Source organism: Phoenix dactylifera, unplaced genomic scaffold (assembly GCF_009389715.1).
Source record: "Phoenix dactylifera cultivar Barhee BC4 unplaced genomic scaffold, palm_55x_up_171113_PBpolish2nd_filt_p 000546F, whole genome shotgun sequence".
Classification (NCBI taxonomy): Eukaryota; Viridiplantae; Streptophyta; class Magnoliopsida; order Arecales; family Arecaceae; genus Phoenix; species Phoenix dactylifera.
The window spans coordinates 36,515-53,762 of NW_024067955.1; the positions used below are offsets into that span (position 1 = coordinate 36,515).

General features: G+C 38.4%; 1 protein-coding gene across 2 annotated transcripts; it reads right to left on the reverse strand.

Annotated features, from left to right (window-relative positions):
• Window positions 1–201: 201 nt before the first annotated feature.
• LOC103722945 (zinc finger protein ZOP1) lies at window positions 202–11,323 on the reverse strand. Of its 2 annotated transcripts, none has more exons than XM_008813699.3 (5): window positions 10,857–11,323; window positions 2,037–2,237; window positions 1,641–1,752; window positions 946–1,041; window positions 202–794 (listed from the first exon to the last, which is right to left on the reverse strand). In XM_008813699.3, exons 1-5 carry the CDS (start codon window positions 11,178–11,180, stop codon window positions 421–423), a joined length of 1,107 nt encoding a protein of 368 aa, XP_008811921.2. In that variant the 5' UTR covers window positions 11,181–11,323; the 3' UTR covers window positions 202–420. The 2 variants fall into 2 exon arrangements, with proteins under 2 accessions (XP_008811921.2, XP_008811920.2); XM_008813698.3 differs by having other exon boundaries at window positions 946–1,056.
• Window positions 11,324–17,248: the final 5,925 nt, after the last annotated feature.

A 17,248-nucleotide genomic window follows, 5' to 3' on the forward strand; every position in this document is an offset into this window, starting at 1 on the left:
CCAAAATATGCAGTACAGGCACAAATTGGCTGCACCATGGCATAGGAATCGATATCCCTTGTTGCTATGGTGTGATATGGTGTGGATGGCCAACCATACTCCCCCAGTACCTAAAAACATTTGAATTCTTCAGGTAAATCTGAATATTTTGTCAAAAGAGGACAAAAAAAGCATTGCAAGTTACCATGCAAACATTTTCACAACATATATCGTCATTCAGAATAAATGTATTCTCCTTAAGAAACATAGACAAAACACATTTAAGAGAAATATAAATGCAATGCAAGTTTTAACATAACTGGAAAAGTCATCATACACTTCTGATCAGCTTCATTAAGGAGAGTAGGTCAATATTATTTTGAGGGCATACTTTCGATTCACTCTAATAAGTATTAACAGGTATTTTCCTGCACCAGCAAATCAGTATGACCTATAGAGGCCCAATAACGGTGCCTCCCTTTTCTCCACTCTCTGTCTTGCAGCCTCCCTTGCTTTAAGAGCAGCTTCTTCCTCTTTGGTCATCGCCTTTGTCTTCTCATCCCCTCTTTTTCTCTTATTAATAGCAAGTGACGATGGAGCACCTTTAACGGTTCGCATAGGATTTAGAGATGTTGAAATGACCGGTCCTGGAGCTGGGCCACCTTTATATTTGGAAGCAGCACCAACTTCAGCAACAGGTTTAGTCTGTGATGTCTTTGAAGTAAGTTTGTCACTTTTAGATTCATATAAATGGCCCATATCAGGTCTTGAAACTTGAGAAGATTTAAATGCCTCTTCCTGTGTAACCCACTTCCCTTTTTCCGCAACATCATTGCAACAAAAATTATCGTTAGAATTAAGAGAAAAAAACAGTATTTAGGTCAAGGATTAAAATGATAATGAAAAAAAATGAACCTTCAAATATTTAAAGAAAATTGAAAGCAAGCTCAGTTGTGATTTTAATACCCAAATTACTAGAATAATATAAACCCGAGTTTGGATCATGGTGAAACCCATTAGCTTCGTTGTAGTAATATCCTGAAGTAGCATCATACTCCCACTCTGCAACCAGAAAACCTGTTTTAAGTGTATTACTGCCAATAGCAAGCCAGCAGGACAAGTGTCACTTACGAGATTGGTTTTGCAAATATATCATCACTACTGATATCTACTTAATAACATGAAGGGAAGATAATAAGTTGTTTGTAACATCTACTAGCAGCAGCTTTAACTAGGAAGTAATATAACTAAAGCCTTGAAACTTATCTAATTGATATGGCTTTAATGGATGAAACTATAAATAATAAAAATTTATAGAGTCAACAGCCTCTAACTGAACTAAAGTCAACAATATAGAGTGGTGCCAATACACAGCAACATAACTCTGGGGAGGAGAACAGCCGACCATGAAATAAAAAGACAGTTGGGAGGTAGGAAAACCTACCATGTAATGATTTAAGCTCGTGAAGGAGAAACCCCTAAGATACCCTACAATAATGGTGGGCGTTAAGAGAAGAAGGCAAGCTTTTTTTCCCATTACGTGCTGTGCAAGTGGTAGTGATCTGTGTTTTAAAACAATAAACTCCCCCAATATGTCATGGTAAATTACTAGGGCTTTAACTTATTATTAGAAATAGACAAAAAACAAAAGGTTACATTACCATCTCTAGTTGCTGCTGAACAGGCAGCATCATTGGACTCTAATGCATGGTTAGCAGATTTCGCAGCTTCCTTGAAAGTTGCTAAATCCTTCTGATAACTGCGTTTAGCTTTCTGCAGAAAATTTTCAGACAAGAAAAGAAAATAGCAATAGCATTTCAAACAATTGCTCTATTCTGAATGTTCTACATAAAAATAATTGCAGTAGTTAATGATGGATCTTTAAGCAAAAATTTGCACTTGGAACATTATTATAACTTTCTTTTTGTTCCGCAACAAGCAAGCTACTTTACATAACTAAACAGGCAATATTTTCTCTGACCAATCAAAAGCATGCAATCTAATGCAATCTAAGAAGAACTCAAAAAACTCTCTCTTATGGATCACCCAAAGCTTACAGCTTCTATTTGCTCAAGGGCTCGGGCAGCTTCTTTCTGTTCCTTCTCTTTGGCAGCACTTTCCTTTCTCATAGAAGCCAGCCTCTTAGCGACATTGTCCTTATGACGTTGACCAAGTTCATGGGTTCTGATGGTCAAGGGATTGTTGGATATATAGATCTTGCAGAAGTCGCACCATTTATTTCCCTGACTCACCCAATACTGTAATATGCATACAAAAGGAACAGTTAATAGGGAAGAACTCCCTCTCTAAAGCTGACACAGACAGAAGCATAAAAATATAAAGTTGAAGACATTACATGGAATTTAGTAGTTAGCTCAAGCTACGAAATAGAAGTCAAAAATAATTGACAGGAAATACTAGCCAGAAAACTGATCACATATGATGATGAAGAAGCAAGAATCAAATAAGTAAAATTACATTATTAGTAAATTAAGAGCCTAAAACCATCTGAGGAAAAGGTTAAACAAGAAGCAAAGACAGGCAATGAAAAGCATTAGTGAAGAACATCAAGGATGAACTCACCATAAATGTCCTAGCAAAATTAAAATTACAAGCTAACAACAGAAATAAAAGTGAAGTCACAAAAGAAATCTGTAAAGGGAGCGAAAAATACTTTGTGTTGCTCAATGAATGGGAGCAAAAGGAGCAATGATGAAGTTATGAAACAGGTCCGACACCATAAATTAGCAATCACTACTTCCAAGGACTAAAGAACCATGATTGAACCAGGATATAGATGGAAAAGAAAGACCATCACAAAACTACAAATGAGGAACCTAATCTAGCAAACTATTAAGGCTTTTTAATAACAACCATAGCATAAAACTAAAGCAACGTATACCTATTAACAATAATAAATGGTTCCAAAGTATTACTTTAAATGTAAGCATGCCTCTATCATATATGATGATGTGTCAATTGATATGTAGATTATTAAGGAAAAAAATGACAAGATGAAGTTTGTTATCATCAAGGATGATAGAGAAACAAATGGCAGAAATACTTGACAAGATTACGAACCCAAGCAGTACCAGTGTAAGTATGAACTAGAATAAAATGAATGATAAAGATGGGAGATAAAAACTAATGAAGATACAAAGTTTACAAACTGGACAACTCATGAGCAGGTAATTGATGAAAATATATTGTGGACATTTAAAAACAATGTTCAGCTAAAAGATAGTTAACTAAAAAGGACCAGCATAGAATGAAACCTCACTTAGAGTCTGATCAAGGTAACAGGGATAAACAAAAGAAATAGACAAACATGGAATCTATGGTGATAGTAAGTACCTCCATAGAAAGCAATCTTCACAGCAAAAATTAAGGAGAGTACAACAATGGTTCTAGATAAACTTAAGACATAGGACGGTGCTTTGGATGTGCTAAACAAAACATAAAGGACCTGTTTAAGCCCATGGAACTACAGTAGGTGCAACAGGAACAACAGGAATAGTGTAAAGGCCAAAAGTTGCGTGTAGACTTCTAATAGAACACCAAAAAGATGACTGTTCACATCCACCTCCTACGGAAACTAATCACAAGTAGCACCAGTACTGCTGCATGAATAGTAGTCATTGTCATTACAAGGGCAAAGAACTCATTGTAATCTAATGAACTATCCTGAGTAAAACCACATAAAGAAAGAGATTTATAGTCTCCTACTGGGACATTATAGCAAATCCTAACATTGACTTCTCTTGACCCATTTATGGCATATGAGTACCACTCATTCATTGAGGAACATGATCCCAAGTACGGGGTTGCTAAACAGCTTGAAGCTTGCTACCCATGTTTCCTTTCCCCTCTATAAATTATACCACTCATGATCATGCATGATGGAGCTAAAAAAGACACTAGGAAACAAAACGCATGATGGAGCTAAAAAAGACACTAGGAAACAAAACAAATTGAACAAAAATCCACAGCAATTAGTGTTGCATGCCCGCAGTCATAGTCGTAACGATGTATATACTTAAGATGTGAAGGCTGCAGCAGAACATTGAAGGAAGCATCAGCAGAAAAGGAACCTTCTAAACAGACATCAAGAGTTAGGAGAATATAAAAGATGTTTGGACACGGATAGATTGAAGAAGAAACTCCTGAATACAATGATAAGCAGGCACTAAAAGGTCAAAGGAGAAAGGTTCAAGAAGATGCAAGAGCAATAGGAAGGGAAACGAAGGGGAAAGGATTTGATGAATGAAAACACTTACAGTTGAAAGGGGAATGTTGGATCATATGGGAAAAAAATCAGATATTCTTAAAGAAAGGCATCAAGGCATGTAGCACTGCCACTTTCCTTAAAGCTTTATTTACCCCCAGTAATCTGGTGTGCAGAAGGGAACATGCAATAAGGCTCTAGGATGCAATGACACCTAGTGTTTGACTACATCGAGCACCAACGAAATCAAACCACTAAGCATTCACCGCTGATCGACAGAATTATCAAAATTGATCTCATTTTCAGGCTGTGTATACTTGGCTTAAATAGACTAATAACTAATACATGTCTTTTTGAATAGACATGTCAAGATACATACACCGTTTTGAATAGACACATCCCATCTCAAAAATACATTTGACATATTAGATAGTTTTATTAATTAATATTTAGAAATACATTAGACACATCAGACAATTTTATTAATTGATATTAGTTTTATTAATTAAAATTTAGAAATGCGCTAGACAAACCAGAGAGTTTTATTAATTGATATTTTAAATTTAAATTTTTAAAATAATTTTAAATAAATCAATCTGGTTAATTACCTTTGTAAGAAACCGAATAAGCTAGCTCAGGGTAAGATGCTGAACTCTCAACCATTATTTTATATGAAATTGGATTTCCATTTTAATTTGAATCCAAGGTTTTGGATCAGCCCTCTACCCACACATGGCTTCAGTGATAGCTCAAGCATACAGCATCCTCATGGGTTTCCTCAGCAAGATCTAACTAGTGGAGTTAGCAGACAATTCAACGGTGAGCACTATGAATTATCTAAAAATGATTAGACTGGTGGACTTGGTAGGATATTTGATGATAAGTACTATAGGTTTTCTCAACATGATCTGACTGATGTACTTGGCAGGCTAGTAAGGAAGCCAAACAATCCATGCACTGCCAAATTCTAGAATTGTCAAATTATCAAGCCCTTTACAATCAGGTCATCAAAATTGGGAGTCAAGGAGTACCACTCCAATGAAAATAATGGACTCCAAGGTTTTAATATTGTTGCTCCACCCACACTAGTCTTTACTAATAGCTCTAGCCTATGGCTTCCTCCTGGGTTTCCTCAGCAAGATCTGACTGGTAGATTTAGCAAGCCATTCCATGATGAGTATTATGTGTGCTCTCAGGATGATCTTACCGGCGGACTTAGCAAGCAATTCCATGACTACTATGAGCTCTCTCAGCATGATCTGAATGGTTGACAGTGCAAGATGTTTGATCGATTTACCAAGCCATTCCATGATGAGTATTGTGTGCTCTCAGGATGATCTTACTGGTGGATTTAGCAAGCAATTCCATGACTACTATGAGTTCTCTCAGCATGATCTGAATGGTTGACAGTGCAAGATGTTTGATGATGGGTACTATGAATCCTCTCAAAGTGATCAGATGAGAGAAAAATCAATAATTCTTAAGGAAAGGGTTCAAGATGTGTAGCATTGCCACTTTCCTTAAGGCTTTATTCATTCCACCAATTTGGTCTGTAAAAGGGAATATGTGATAAGTCTCTAGGATACAATGAAGCCAAATGTTTGATTACATTTTGCACCAACGAAATCAAACCACTGAGATTCACCAGTGATTGGTAGAAGTATCAAAGTTCATCTCATTTTTGGCTGTGGATACTTGGCTTCAATAGACTAATAAGTGTCTTTCTGAACACACACATCCAGAAACATACATGTCTTTCTGAATAGACACATCCTATCCCAGAAATACATTAGATACATCAGAAAGTTTATTAACTAGTAATTTGTTATTAACTGAAATTTAGAAATGTGTTAGACAAACCAAACAGTTTTATTAACCAGTATTTAGTTATTAATTGACCTTTGGAAATATGTTAGTCACATATTTAGTTTTATTTACATCCCTAAAGTATGATGCCAACTACTCAACCACTGCAACCAAGGTTAGCCGAACTATGCTGAACCAGCCAGTTCGAGGATATATTGAACCAGACCAGTTCAAGATTTCAATTCGGGATATAAACGCTTTGCCCCTCCCTCTCGAAGCTTCTCCTCTCAATTGGATTTAGAAACCCTAATCCCTGAAGCCACCATCCCAATCGAGTCAACAACACCACCATACAACGATGACGATGGCCCCGGCCAGGGAAGCCTTCATCCTCTCTCTCAATCTAATTGCTGAATCTGATGCTCTCGAAGCTCCCCGACAATGGCTCAAAGATCCTCATCCTCTCTCTCCCTCTCTCTTTCCCTCTCTCTCAGTTTCGTCACCGTATTCGGAGCTCTCAAAGCTCCTCGTTGACAGATCGAGTCTCCTCGGTCTCTCTTCCCTCCTCTCTCCCTCTCTCTCCTTCGTCCTCTCCTCCTCCTGCTCTCCCTCCCCCCATCTCCCTCCCCCTCCCTCCCTCCATTTTGGTAAGCCCCAGAACGGCAAGGTATAGACCTATACTGTGCCAAACTAGTCACCAACAGGTACGAGCCCCGGTACTAGTTCGGCGAACTTTGACTACAACGGTTTTATTTTTGTTTTATATAGAATTGAACTTCCATTTTATTTTGATAAAATACGCACAGAAAGCTAAGAAAGTCCATCACGATGATTTATCTTTATGAGAGCCATAGTACAAGAAGCCCCTGAGAATAGAATGTGGTATTAAAAGACATCTATCTGGACAAGTATACAAATAACAAATTTTTTACTGCTTAAAGTTTCATCCTAGAAAGGACATATGGCAAACCATAAGGAAGGCTTGGTATCTTTACCAAGAAAGTGAATAGAGCATGTATATCCAAATACGCTACTAGGTTAATAAAGGAAGAAAGGTTGCCTAACCTGAACATGCAAGGACTTAAAAACCTTTAGTACTTACGGTCCATGATGGTCGAATGTACAGCCTTTACCTAACCATACAGTGTACAAGTCATGTGTCCTGGTGGGCCCTGTATTGCAGTATGTCCCATATCGGCCAGTGACCAGTAAGGCTTATACAGTGGTTTTAAAATCCTCACTGAAGAGTGTAGGGAGAAGTGTACTTTTATGGGAATGTGCAATTTCTAAGGTGCATAGGAGTCAAAATGAACTAGTCAGAGAACTAGGAAGAAAACAGCAGAAAGAAGGATTTGAGGACTTTTTGGGTCTTCTTGAACATGTAATAATGTTTTGAGAAAGGGTGCCAAAAAATAAAATTATGTCATGAAAACTATACAAGACAAATTTACAAGCATCATATCAAATGAAGGTCCGAACAAGTTTTAAACCAGCCATAAGAAATTAAATATAAGAAATATGAGACTCTTGATGCATAAAGTATACCTAGGTGAACAAAAGAAAAAAAAATAAGTGCAAGATTTGTACTATCCACACAAATAAGGAAAACATGGTGCCTCAAATATCAAACTGAATTCTAAACATAGTAACAAAAAGCATTATCACGTTGGATGTAGTGTACTAGAATAGGGCCTGCATTACTTAAGAAGGTGGACAAATTTACATCAGCGACAAGATCAACAAAAGACGTTAGAAAGAGAATGTGTAAAGGCAGCAAAATAGAGTGAGACTGTGTAAAGGTAGCAAAAATTACATCAGCAGCAAGATCAAGGAAAGAAGTTATAAAGAGAATGTGTATAGGTAGCAAAATAGAGTGAGACTTTGACAGAGCATTCAAGCATGTGGCTGATCTTGCATTAAACAAGAAGAGGACTATTTAAAGGAAATGAGGTATTCAAAATCAATCATTTGGCTTACAAAACTGCACTAATATATTATACAAAACAAGTAAACTGAAGTGTCAATCTACAGTTATTCAGCAGGATTGATGAAGGCTTAATCAAGGGTTTTGGATCCAGAATAAAATAACTAAAAACTAGATCATGAAAGTTAAACTTCAATCAATTGCCACCACTTTGGTTAGAAAACTTCTGAACACTCGTTTTCCATAAGTGCTTATCCAACCTCATAACACCACAAAATTCTTAAAGAGGTGTTAAAGTATTGTCAGAAGAGCATTTAAGGTGAAGCAGGCAACTCTACTCTCCTTCAAAACATACTAAAATTCATGTTCAACAACTAAAATAGGTTTTCTCGAGTTATATGAGCATGATTTTCAACAAGCAAAAAACTCAGTCTGCTAGCAAGTTGACTCAAACGTGGTAAAGTATTGAGTTGACAAGTCTTGTTAGACCCAATATTAATAAAAAATCTTTTAAAGGTGGTTAGAGTGAATGATTTGTGGAGTTATCATAAATGAATTTGTTGCTCATGAGGCAATTTGTTACCAACCACACAATTACTAAAACAGCATTTATTTTCGAAACCTCTTAGCCAATGATCAAATTTAAGAAGAGAACTTCGATCAAAGAAACAAAGACAGAAGATGTGGTTTCCATTGACTCTCCAACACTCTCATGGATTTGCTAGCTAAAGAGGTTCACTATCTTGGCCTGTCTAAATATGATCAAAAGGAATTTGTTTAGCATTTCGTCTACAAATTTAAAGACAAAATTCCTTCTCATTAAAGGAATGGAAGTGGCAGAATTGGAACAAGATCCACAAGTCATAGTAGTGGAAACACAAGAAAAACTGTGTGACCATGAAATTATCAATAAGGAATCTAGTAATCTAGAAGAATGCAAAATTATACTTCAAAAAAAGAAAAAATTATCACATCTGGTGCAATTGTTGCATCTTATCAGTACCTTCTTTTATCCCTTGAAGACAACATAAAATTTGTGGAAAAGGAAGATTTCTTTTAATATTCATTTGAGTCATTTGCTTGACCTATAGGCTAACAGCCCACCTCAGAGAGACTTGTTAGTATAGTCTAACTTTCGTTGAATCTGGGAAAGGCCAAAAAATGGATGAGGAAATATTGATGATTAACAAAGATATGGACCCTATATATAATCCATCAAAGTAGACTCTCCTAATGTGAAACTCAAGATAAACATGAAGGGGTGACTAACCAAAAGATCTGGTTACAAGTAACAATTGCTCATGAGGTAGCATCACACTACATCATGGTGTGTTTGGTTGTTTGGAGACCAAAACAATATGTTGGAGAGCAAGAGGAAAGCAAGATACCTAAGAGATGCAAACTCAAAAGGATTAGCTATCAAAAACATAGTCAAACACCTCCAGGAAACAGGTCAACAAAATCTACGATGGGAGGAAAAGGTGAAATGAGATGGACCTAACAGGACTCCAAAGTAAGTGGTTAAATCTCAATAAAGATACACCCAGGAACTAATAAATGTGATTTGAGAAGCAAACTATGGGATTCCGCAACAAAAAAAAATCTCTAATCGAGACAAACAGCCTAAACAAGCACTTCTAACAGGTTCTTTTTATTCTTTTCTTTTCATTTCATTTCTTTTTTCATAGAAGGGCATGTAACAATGAGCTAGACAACGAGGGAAGCCCTCCACCAAAAAACTCTAAACCCCCAAACCCTGGTGAAGGTGGGGTTTTGATCTCTTGGTCCAACTACCAAGGACATTACCAGTTTGTTAAGTTGGCACCTTTTTGGTAATGCTTATTGAGTCCATATCATTATGCATAATTTGGACCAAATAAAAGTGTTTCAGCTTGAAATTAATATATTTTCTCCGCATTACTTAAAAAGGTTGAGAAAATCATGTTCATAATGATTTTAATGTCTAGATTTTTCTTTTGTATTATATTTTTTTATTTTTCCGATATGTCTAACTTTTAAATTGGTACTATTTTTGTACTTTTCCAACATTGAGAACAAAGACATTTTCTCATAGGAACTAATTCTTTTATCCAAACTACTGGCTAGCATCTTTATCTCAGTAAAAATTGTTTCAAGTTTTACTCTTCTGGCCAAATCTCCTTGTCTATATTGTTTTTTCTATAACATGCTCTGGCACATAAAATCTTTGGAAAGAAATTTTAGTGATGATGGGTTTTTCTCCTTTTTATTATAAAGTGTCATAGCTTAGGCACTTTATAGTGGTAAAATAAGTAATTTACACATAAACAACATATTTTATTTTTCATACCAGATATTAAAGGAATAATTAGGTATTCATCTCCGTAGCTAGAAGGTGACAACTACAACCGAATCAAGAGTCTCTCAGAAGTGAAGATCATCCTGCCTTTGTTCTCGTCTAATATAGAGATTGACAATTCTTATACTTTTAATGGATTCTGAGATACATTAGAATTTCATTTGAACAGCTGAATACAGTTACGTTCTTCAAGGCAATGAATTAAAGATTGCAATGAGGACTATAAAGCTAATATATGTCTTCGGTAGGACAAATGTTTCAAAAAACCCAACACAGACAAAAGTTTCACTTCTTTTACATTCATACAAGAAGTTAATCCCACTAAACAAAAGAATTCGTCATTCCTATGGCCACTAATCATAGATTAACCATAAAAAAAATTAATCTAATCGACCATTCTTAAAACGTTCAAATTCCAAGACTCCTGTGCGTCAATTCATGCAAAAAGGAAGTACGTTGAAGTCAAATCTTTTATAGAATGCCGTATAATTGAATCCAAATGGCAAAGAGGCACAAAAAGAAAACCCTAATTCAGAGCATAGCATGAATCGAAATGCAAAGATAGAGCGTGAGAGAAAGATCACCTCTGTCATCTTGGTAAGGATTGAGCTCTTCTTCTTTTGGCGAGAAAAAGAAGGACTTTTGAGGGGTCGTAATCCGGGATCGCGGGCCTCTTGGGTGTTTTGCTCGGGGGAATCTGACCCTAGCTGAAAGCTGGGTTTTAAAATTCCAAAATCACAAAAGTAAAATAATAATAATAATAGAGGAAACAGGGGGAACGAGAGGTCTAGAAGGCAGGAAAACCGGTTCCCATTCTGTTTGAACTTGGACCAGACCGGACCGGAAAGGACCGGTTTGATATCCCTTGTAATAAAAGGTTGGCTATCGTAACAATTACAACTTGCCATTATTTCCCTCAAAACATACCGTTCCAGACTTTGGATAATCTACTAAGATTTGGACTGAGTTCCTATTGGATTAATAGACTGAAAAGTCCACTTGAGTATGGCCGATAACAACTCATCATTCTCCGGTCCGAATTAAAAAGACCTCTATGGTTCTTTCCTTCTCCCTACAGACCAACGGACCTATAAGTTGCCATTTAGGCTAGGACTTCAACGAGCCTCAGAGGAGCGGGCTAGGTGGGCCAACAGGCTCGATTTTCTCTACAATGATGCTGTAATGAAAAATAATGGGCGATATAGAAAGAATGATATTACTATTTTCTCTGCTCATTATTTACTTGAACAAAAATACTATATTTTGACAGCACAATCTCTTCTAGAGAGAAAATTGATGAAAAGATTTTAAATTTTGAAAATTAAATCATATTTAGAGAAATCATGCAAATGAAAATGATAGTTATTATTTATATTCTAACCATTCATTACTTGAATACTCCTTTTCTCGTTGGACTCGGAAAGAAAGAAGACTCCCATCGGGAGTCTTCCTCCCCCAACTCACGTGCCGGCATGTTGAGTGGCCCAAACAGCCAGCCCAGGCCAAATCGAGCTGGACCAGGCCCACTGTGAAATGGGTCTCTATGTTTTCTCCCCTTAAAATAATTTTGTCCTCGAAACTAACATACCTAAGGCTTTGAAGATACTCAAATCAAGCCTTCTTGGCTAAAAAATCAAGTCATCTATTATAAGACCTTTCAAGTTAATGTTTTTGATTGGTTTCAAAATAACTTAACCCACCACACTTTCGCTATGCAACTTTGACTTATGTCATAGTCCCCAATGATCTTAAACCTATGCTTTGATACCATTTCTAACAACCCAGGATTTTACCCAAAAAGGCTGGCTAGAAGTTATTATTTGGGCCCCCCTTAGTCCTGATGTCACATCAGACTAAGAGTCTAAATCCATTCATATTCTATCACAAACAACACGATAAGCCTCTGGTCAGCCACTCAGTCTCAATAAGCCCATACTACAGTGTTCCCTAGTCCACATGGGCTAGGGCCAGGTTCGCTCTGATACCACTTCTATCACGCCCCGAACCCATCACTTCTATCTACCACGTGACACAGCCACATGAACCCTAGAGTGATGCTCTAAAGATCATACAAAGCATAAGGTGAACAAATATCCAATAACTCAACTATGAATAGCCGAATAATCCAAATAAATAATTCCATCATATTCAAATAACTAATTTAGTTACATGATCTTCAAATGTTCATCGACATCAGAAAATAAACTAACTAACTAACTCATAAGTTTGATGCTCGAACTCCATGCCCCAACCCATCCGAAACTACGCATCCTATGACTTTGAAAGAAGAAAGAAAAAAATGGTGTGAATTTTACAGCCTAGTAAAAATCTCACATATTCACACGAATGAAGATATAATAAATTTAAAATAAAGATTAGTGGTAAACCACATCAAATATAGACAAAAATTATAAAAATCTCGCACCGATTATCCAACATAGCTCAATGAAATCCATGAAAATATGCATCCATAAATATATGTCATCAAACATATAATCTGTTTCTGAAAATATGTAAGATATTATCATACAATGGTTTTATATTTTTAATCTTCCATATTTTCAATCAACTTTTATGTTTCTAATTTAGACTATTCATGTTCATGCTTTGGCTCGTGACTGGTAAAACATAATTTCATACTTCGGCTAATGGTGGCAAACCAAAATATCTGCATTTTGGCCCATGGTGGCAAACTAAGATAATTGTGCTTCAGCCCGCAGTGGCAATCTAAGATAATTACGCTTCGGCTCGCAGTGGCAGACCAAAATATGTCATGATTTGGCCCGTAATAGGCAATCCATAATATGTTTAGTTTGAATCCTTTTGCTCGTCAATCAAATTATTCAATTTTCATTAATACCAAAAAAAAATATAATTTTATATTATATTTCTTGCCCAAATTCTAAAATAATCAACATATATCCAATAACCAAAACCATAATCCAGATAGCCATAATCAACGATTTTTTATATGTCTATATATTAACGAAATATATATGTCAGAAATTATTAAGCAAATATAAAAAACGATACAAACCCCAAAATCATTATATTACAATATATATATTATTCATAAAAGTGATTGAATATAGGACTTCTTATCTCTACTGATCTCATACTTAAATATTGGGTACACAAATCCTCTTCTCGATCTATGAACTCAAAGGCAAAGTGGTCTGTTCAAAACTTTCTTACCCAGACGATTGCTCACCTACAGAGCTAGATCTAATCATCAGAATAATTATAACCATCCATTGATTTTAGTACATGATCCTAACAAGATTAACCCAAACCCACTCCTAGGGCCGCATAATATTGATTCGGGACCCTCCCCAATTTGCAGTATTGGCTTGGAGCCTCTGATCACATAATGTTGTCCCAAGAACCCTAGTCATGCAACGTTGATCTGGGACCCTCCTAGGGTCAATTGATCTGCAAGATATTTGGTCCTTTCCTCGTGCCCGTTAAGGCTTCCTGAGAGAAGAGAGAGAATGAGAGACTAGAGAGAGATAAAGATAAAAAATATAGGAGATAGAGAGCAAGAGAGGTACAAGAGGAAAAGAGAGAAAAGGGCTAGGGGGAACTACGGTCGGAGGCTATAGGTCAGACCAGAGCGGAGGATATTGGGGGACGAGAGCAAGGCGTTGGTCAGTCCAGTGATAGATGTGGAGGTACAGAAAGCTTTCTGGTTCTTGGGCGAGGATAAGGCCACAAGTCCGGATGGATTTTTCCCAGTCTTCCCCCGGAGATATTGGTTCATCATTAGACAGGAGGTGACAGCGGCTATACGATAGTTCTTCTCGTCGGCATTAATGTCCGAGAAGTGGAAGCAGACATACATCACATTGATCCTGAAGAGGTAGGATTCGATGGAGCCGAGCCACTATCGACTGATCTGTCTGTTGTACCACTTTATATGAGGTAGTGGCGAAGCTCTTGGTCCGGAGGACGAGAGGCACCCTATCTAGCAGGGGGCTTTTGTTGGAGGGCAGTCCATCTCCGACAACGTCCTCATTGTTCACGAGTTCATGTCAGATCTCCAGCAAGCACTGGGGTGCAGGAGTTTGATGGGCATCAAACTCAATATGGAGCAAGCAAACGACATAATGTGGTGAAATTTTGTGACTCAATGCTTGGAGGGATTCGGCTTTCCTCCGCTGTGGATCAGATAGATTCAGGGATGTATTTTGACCCCATCTTTTGCCTTATTGATTAATGGCTCCCCGTCGCAGTTCTTCGAGTCTTCGGTGAGGCTAAGACAGGGATGTCCCCTATCACTGCTGTTGTTCATCATCTGTGCGGACTTGTTGTCTCGAGCTCTCCGGCATGCGTCGGTGATACATGAGGTGAAGGCATCGGCAGCAAGCCTGACTCAGATATCGCACCTGCTCTTCACAGATAATTGTCTGTTGCTGGCCGTGCGACGAGGCATTCAGCGCTGGCCATCTGCAAAATTTTGGGGGTCTACTATGGGGTGTTAGGCCAACAGGTGAACCTGGCTAAGTTAGCTATTTCCTTCAGCCCGAAGGCTAATCCAGGGATGAAGACCTCAATTATGAGCATCTTGGAGATAGGAGAGCTGGAGGGGACTCTACATTACCTCGAGGTTTCGATTACTGGACGACGGTTACATAGGGGGGAGAGCTTATCCATGGAGCTAAGCATTAGACAATGACTAGAGGGTTGGTCGGTGAGTGCCCTATCTATGATGGGCAGGGTCACGCTAGTATGGTCAATCCTGAGCTCCATTCCTATTTACTTATTATCCAACATCATGGTGCCTATGGCAGCTTTATGGTGCATGGAACAACTGTTCAAAAGCTTTATCTAGGACGGCAGGGTGATAGAAGGGGTGTCCATCTTCTAGCCTGGGAGACTATATGCCAATCGACCAGCAAAGGCGGGATTGGGGGTCCATTCTTTGGTGGAGCATCGGGAGATTATAGCTACCATACTGGCAGTCAAGTTCCTCCTAGAGTCGGAGAGTCTCTTAGGAGCACTACTAAGGGCGAAGTATGGAGTTTCGACTCATCCGTCTGCCTTCCATGCCGGGCAAGAGTACTCTTTCATATGGAGAGAGATTTGTGCTCGCGCCTCAATGGTGTCACCAAGGATCAGGTGGGAGATCGAGGATAGGCGGGCAATCAGCATCCTAGAGGACAAGTGGCTCTCTGAGGTTCCATTGCAGAGCTGGCCACCATGATCGACCATGGAGGGCTGGAGGGTCGCAGAGTCTATGATCTCTTCATTTCGGGGGAGCGGAGGTGAGGATGATAGTGTTATTTTGATGATTAACAAACAATTATCCAAAGCATGCTATAAGTTAAATTGATACTTCATTTATAAGTTCATTACTCTCAGTACATATGCTTAATTGAAAATATATATATGGTCTTGTTCATTTGGATGGATCTAATCTTGAGAATGCAGCAAAGTGTGAATTGAGTCGACCCATAGGTTGATTGGGTCGACCCCGGGACTTAAAGGAATCATCTGGCACACTCCTGCAAAAACAGCACAAATGAATAGTGAGTTGGGTCGACCCAAGGTAGGCATGAGTCGACCCAACCTCCAAAGAACCTCAAAATGCAAAGGAAAAATGCTCTCTGGATTTACTGAGAGGGTCGACCCACACAGTGGTTGAGTCGACCCAAGCTTGAGTCGACCCAAACCCTGAGAGGGTCGACCCAAAGGCAAGACAGAAAGACAGACAGAAAATAGTTCTCTGGAATTACTGAGAGGGTCGACCCAAGAAGAAGTTGAGTCGACCCAAGTGAACTTTGAGTCGACCCAAACCCTGAGAGGGTCGACCCAAATGGAAGACAGAAAGACAGACAGAAAATGGCTCTCTGGAATTACTGAGAGGGTCGACCCAAGAAGAAGTTGAGTCGACCCAAGTGAACTTTGAGTCGACCCAAAGAATGGTTGGGTCGACCCAAGTGAAGGAAGGTTGAAATTCATGTTTCTGTGTTCTCTGAGAGGGTCGACCCAAGGAATGTTTGAGTCGACCCAAGGCCAAGTTGGGTCGACCCAAGGACAGGTTGAGCCGACCCAAACACGGGCTGAACATAACGGCTAGTTGTGTAGAAATACTTTTTGGACTCCCAACGGCTATAAACGGCTAGTTTCTTCAATCCAACGGTCAGAAAGGACTATTTGGAGGTTGGAGAAGTATTTAAGAGGGAGTATTCATCAGAGGAAGCAAGCTTTTGGGGAAAATACATCAAGTGCATTCAAGAGAGAACCCTAGCAAGACAAGCTTCATCAAGAGCTTCATTCAAGAATCAAAGAAAGGGATTGAGCAGATTCAAAGAGGCATTAAGAGCTCCTTCCCCCATTGAAGAGTGAAGCTTCCTTGACCAAGAAGAGCAAAGCGACTTCAAAGCGATAATTTCTTTCTAACTCTTCTTGTTGTTCATATTGCTTTATATGCTCATCTAGGAGTTTAAATCTTTTCTTTTCATTTGTTTAAACACTTTGTAAAGGTTCGTTGGTAAGCCCGCAAAACCAACAAAGGTTCGTTGGTAAGCCCGCAAAACCAACAAAGGTTTTTGGTGAACCCGGAAAACCAAAGTTGTATAGGTTCGTTGGTGAGCCCGCAAAACCAACAAGGTTCTTGGTGAGCCCGGAAAACCAAGTGTATAGGTTCGTTGGTGAGCCCGTAAAACCAACAAGGTTTTTGGATTGTGTGCCCGGAAAACAATCCAACTGTAATCCGCAAGATTATAGTGAATTCCCAAGGGTACGCTTGGGGAGTGGACGTAGGTGCTAAGGAGAGCACCGAACCACTATATATTGGTGTGTTTGCATTGTGTTTGTGCTTTCATTTTCTCTTACTTTATCTTCTCTTCTTGCATTAGATTAACTCACTTAAATAACCTAAGAGAGCATCCATCGCACTTAATTAAGAAAGTTTTAAAAGTACCAAAAATTTAGAAGAAACCAATTCACCCCCTCCTCTTGGATTGTCACCTTG

Excerpts from the sequence above, each read along its gene's own strand:
- LOC103722945 (XM_008813698.3), bottom strand. The coding sequence starts at position 11,180 with ATGGCAAGTTGTAATTGTTACGATAGCCAACCTTTTATTACAAGGGAT. Across the intron at positions 2,238-10,856 it reads TCCTTACCAAGATGACAGAG|TATTGGGTGAGTCAGGGAAA; the intron begins GTGATCTTTCTC and ends TGCATATTACAG. Across the intron at positions 1,753-2,036 it reads CCCTTGAGCAAATAGAAGCT|AAAGCTAAACGCAGTTATCA; the intron begins GTAAGCTTTGGG and ends AATTTTCTGCAG.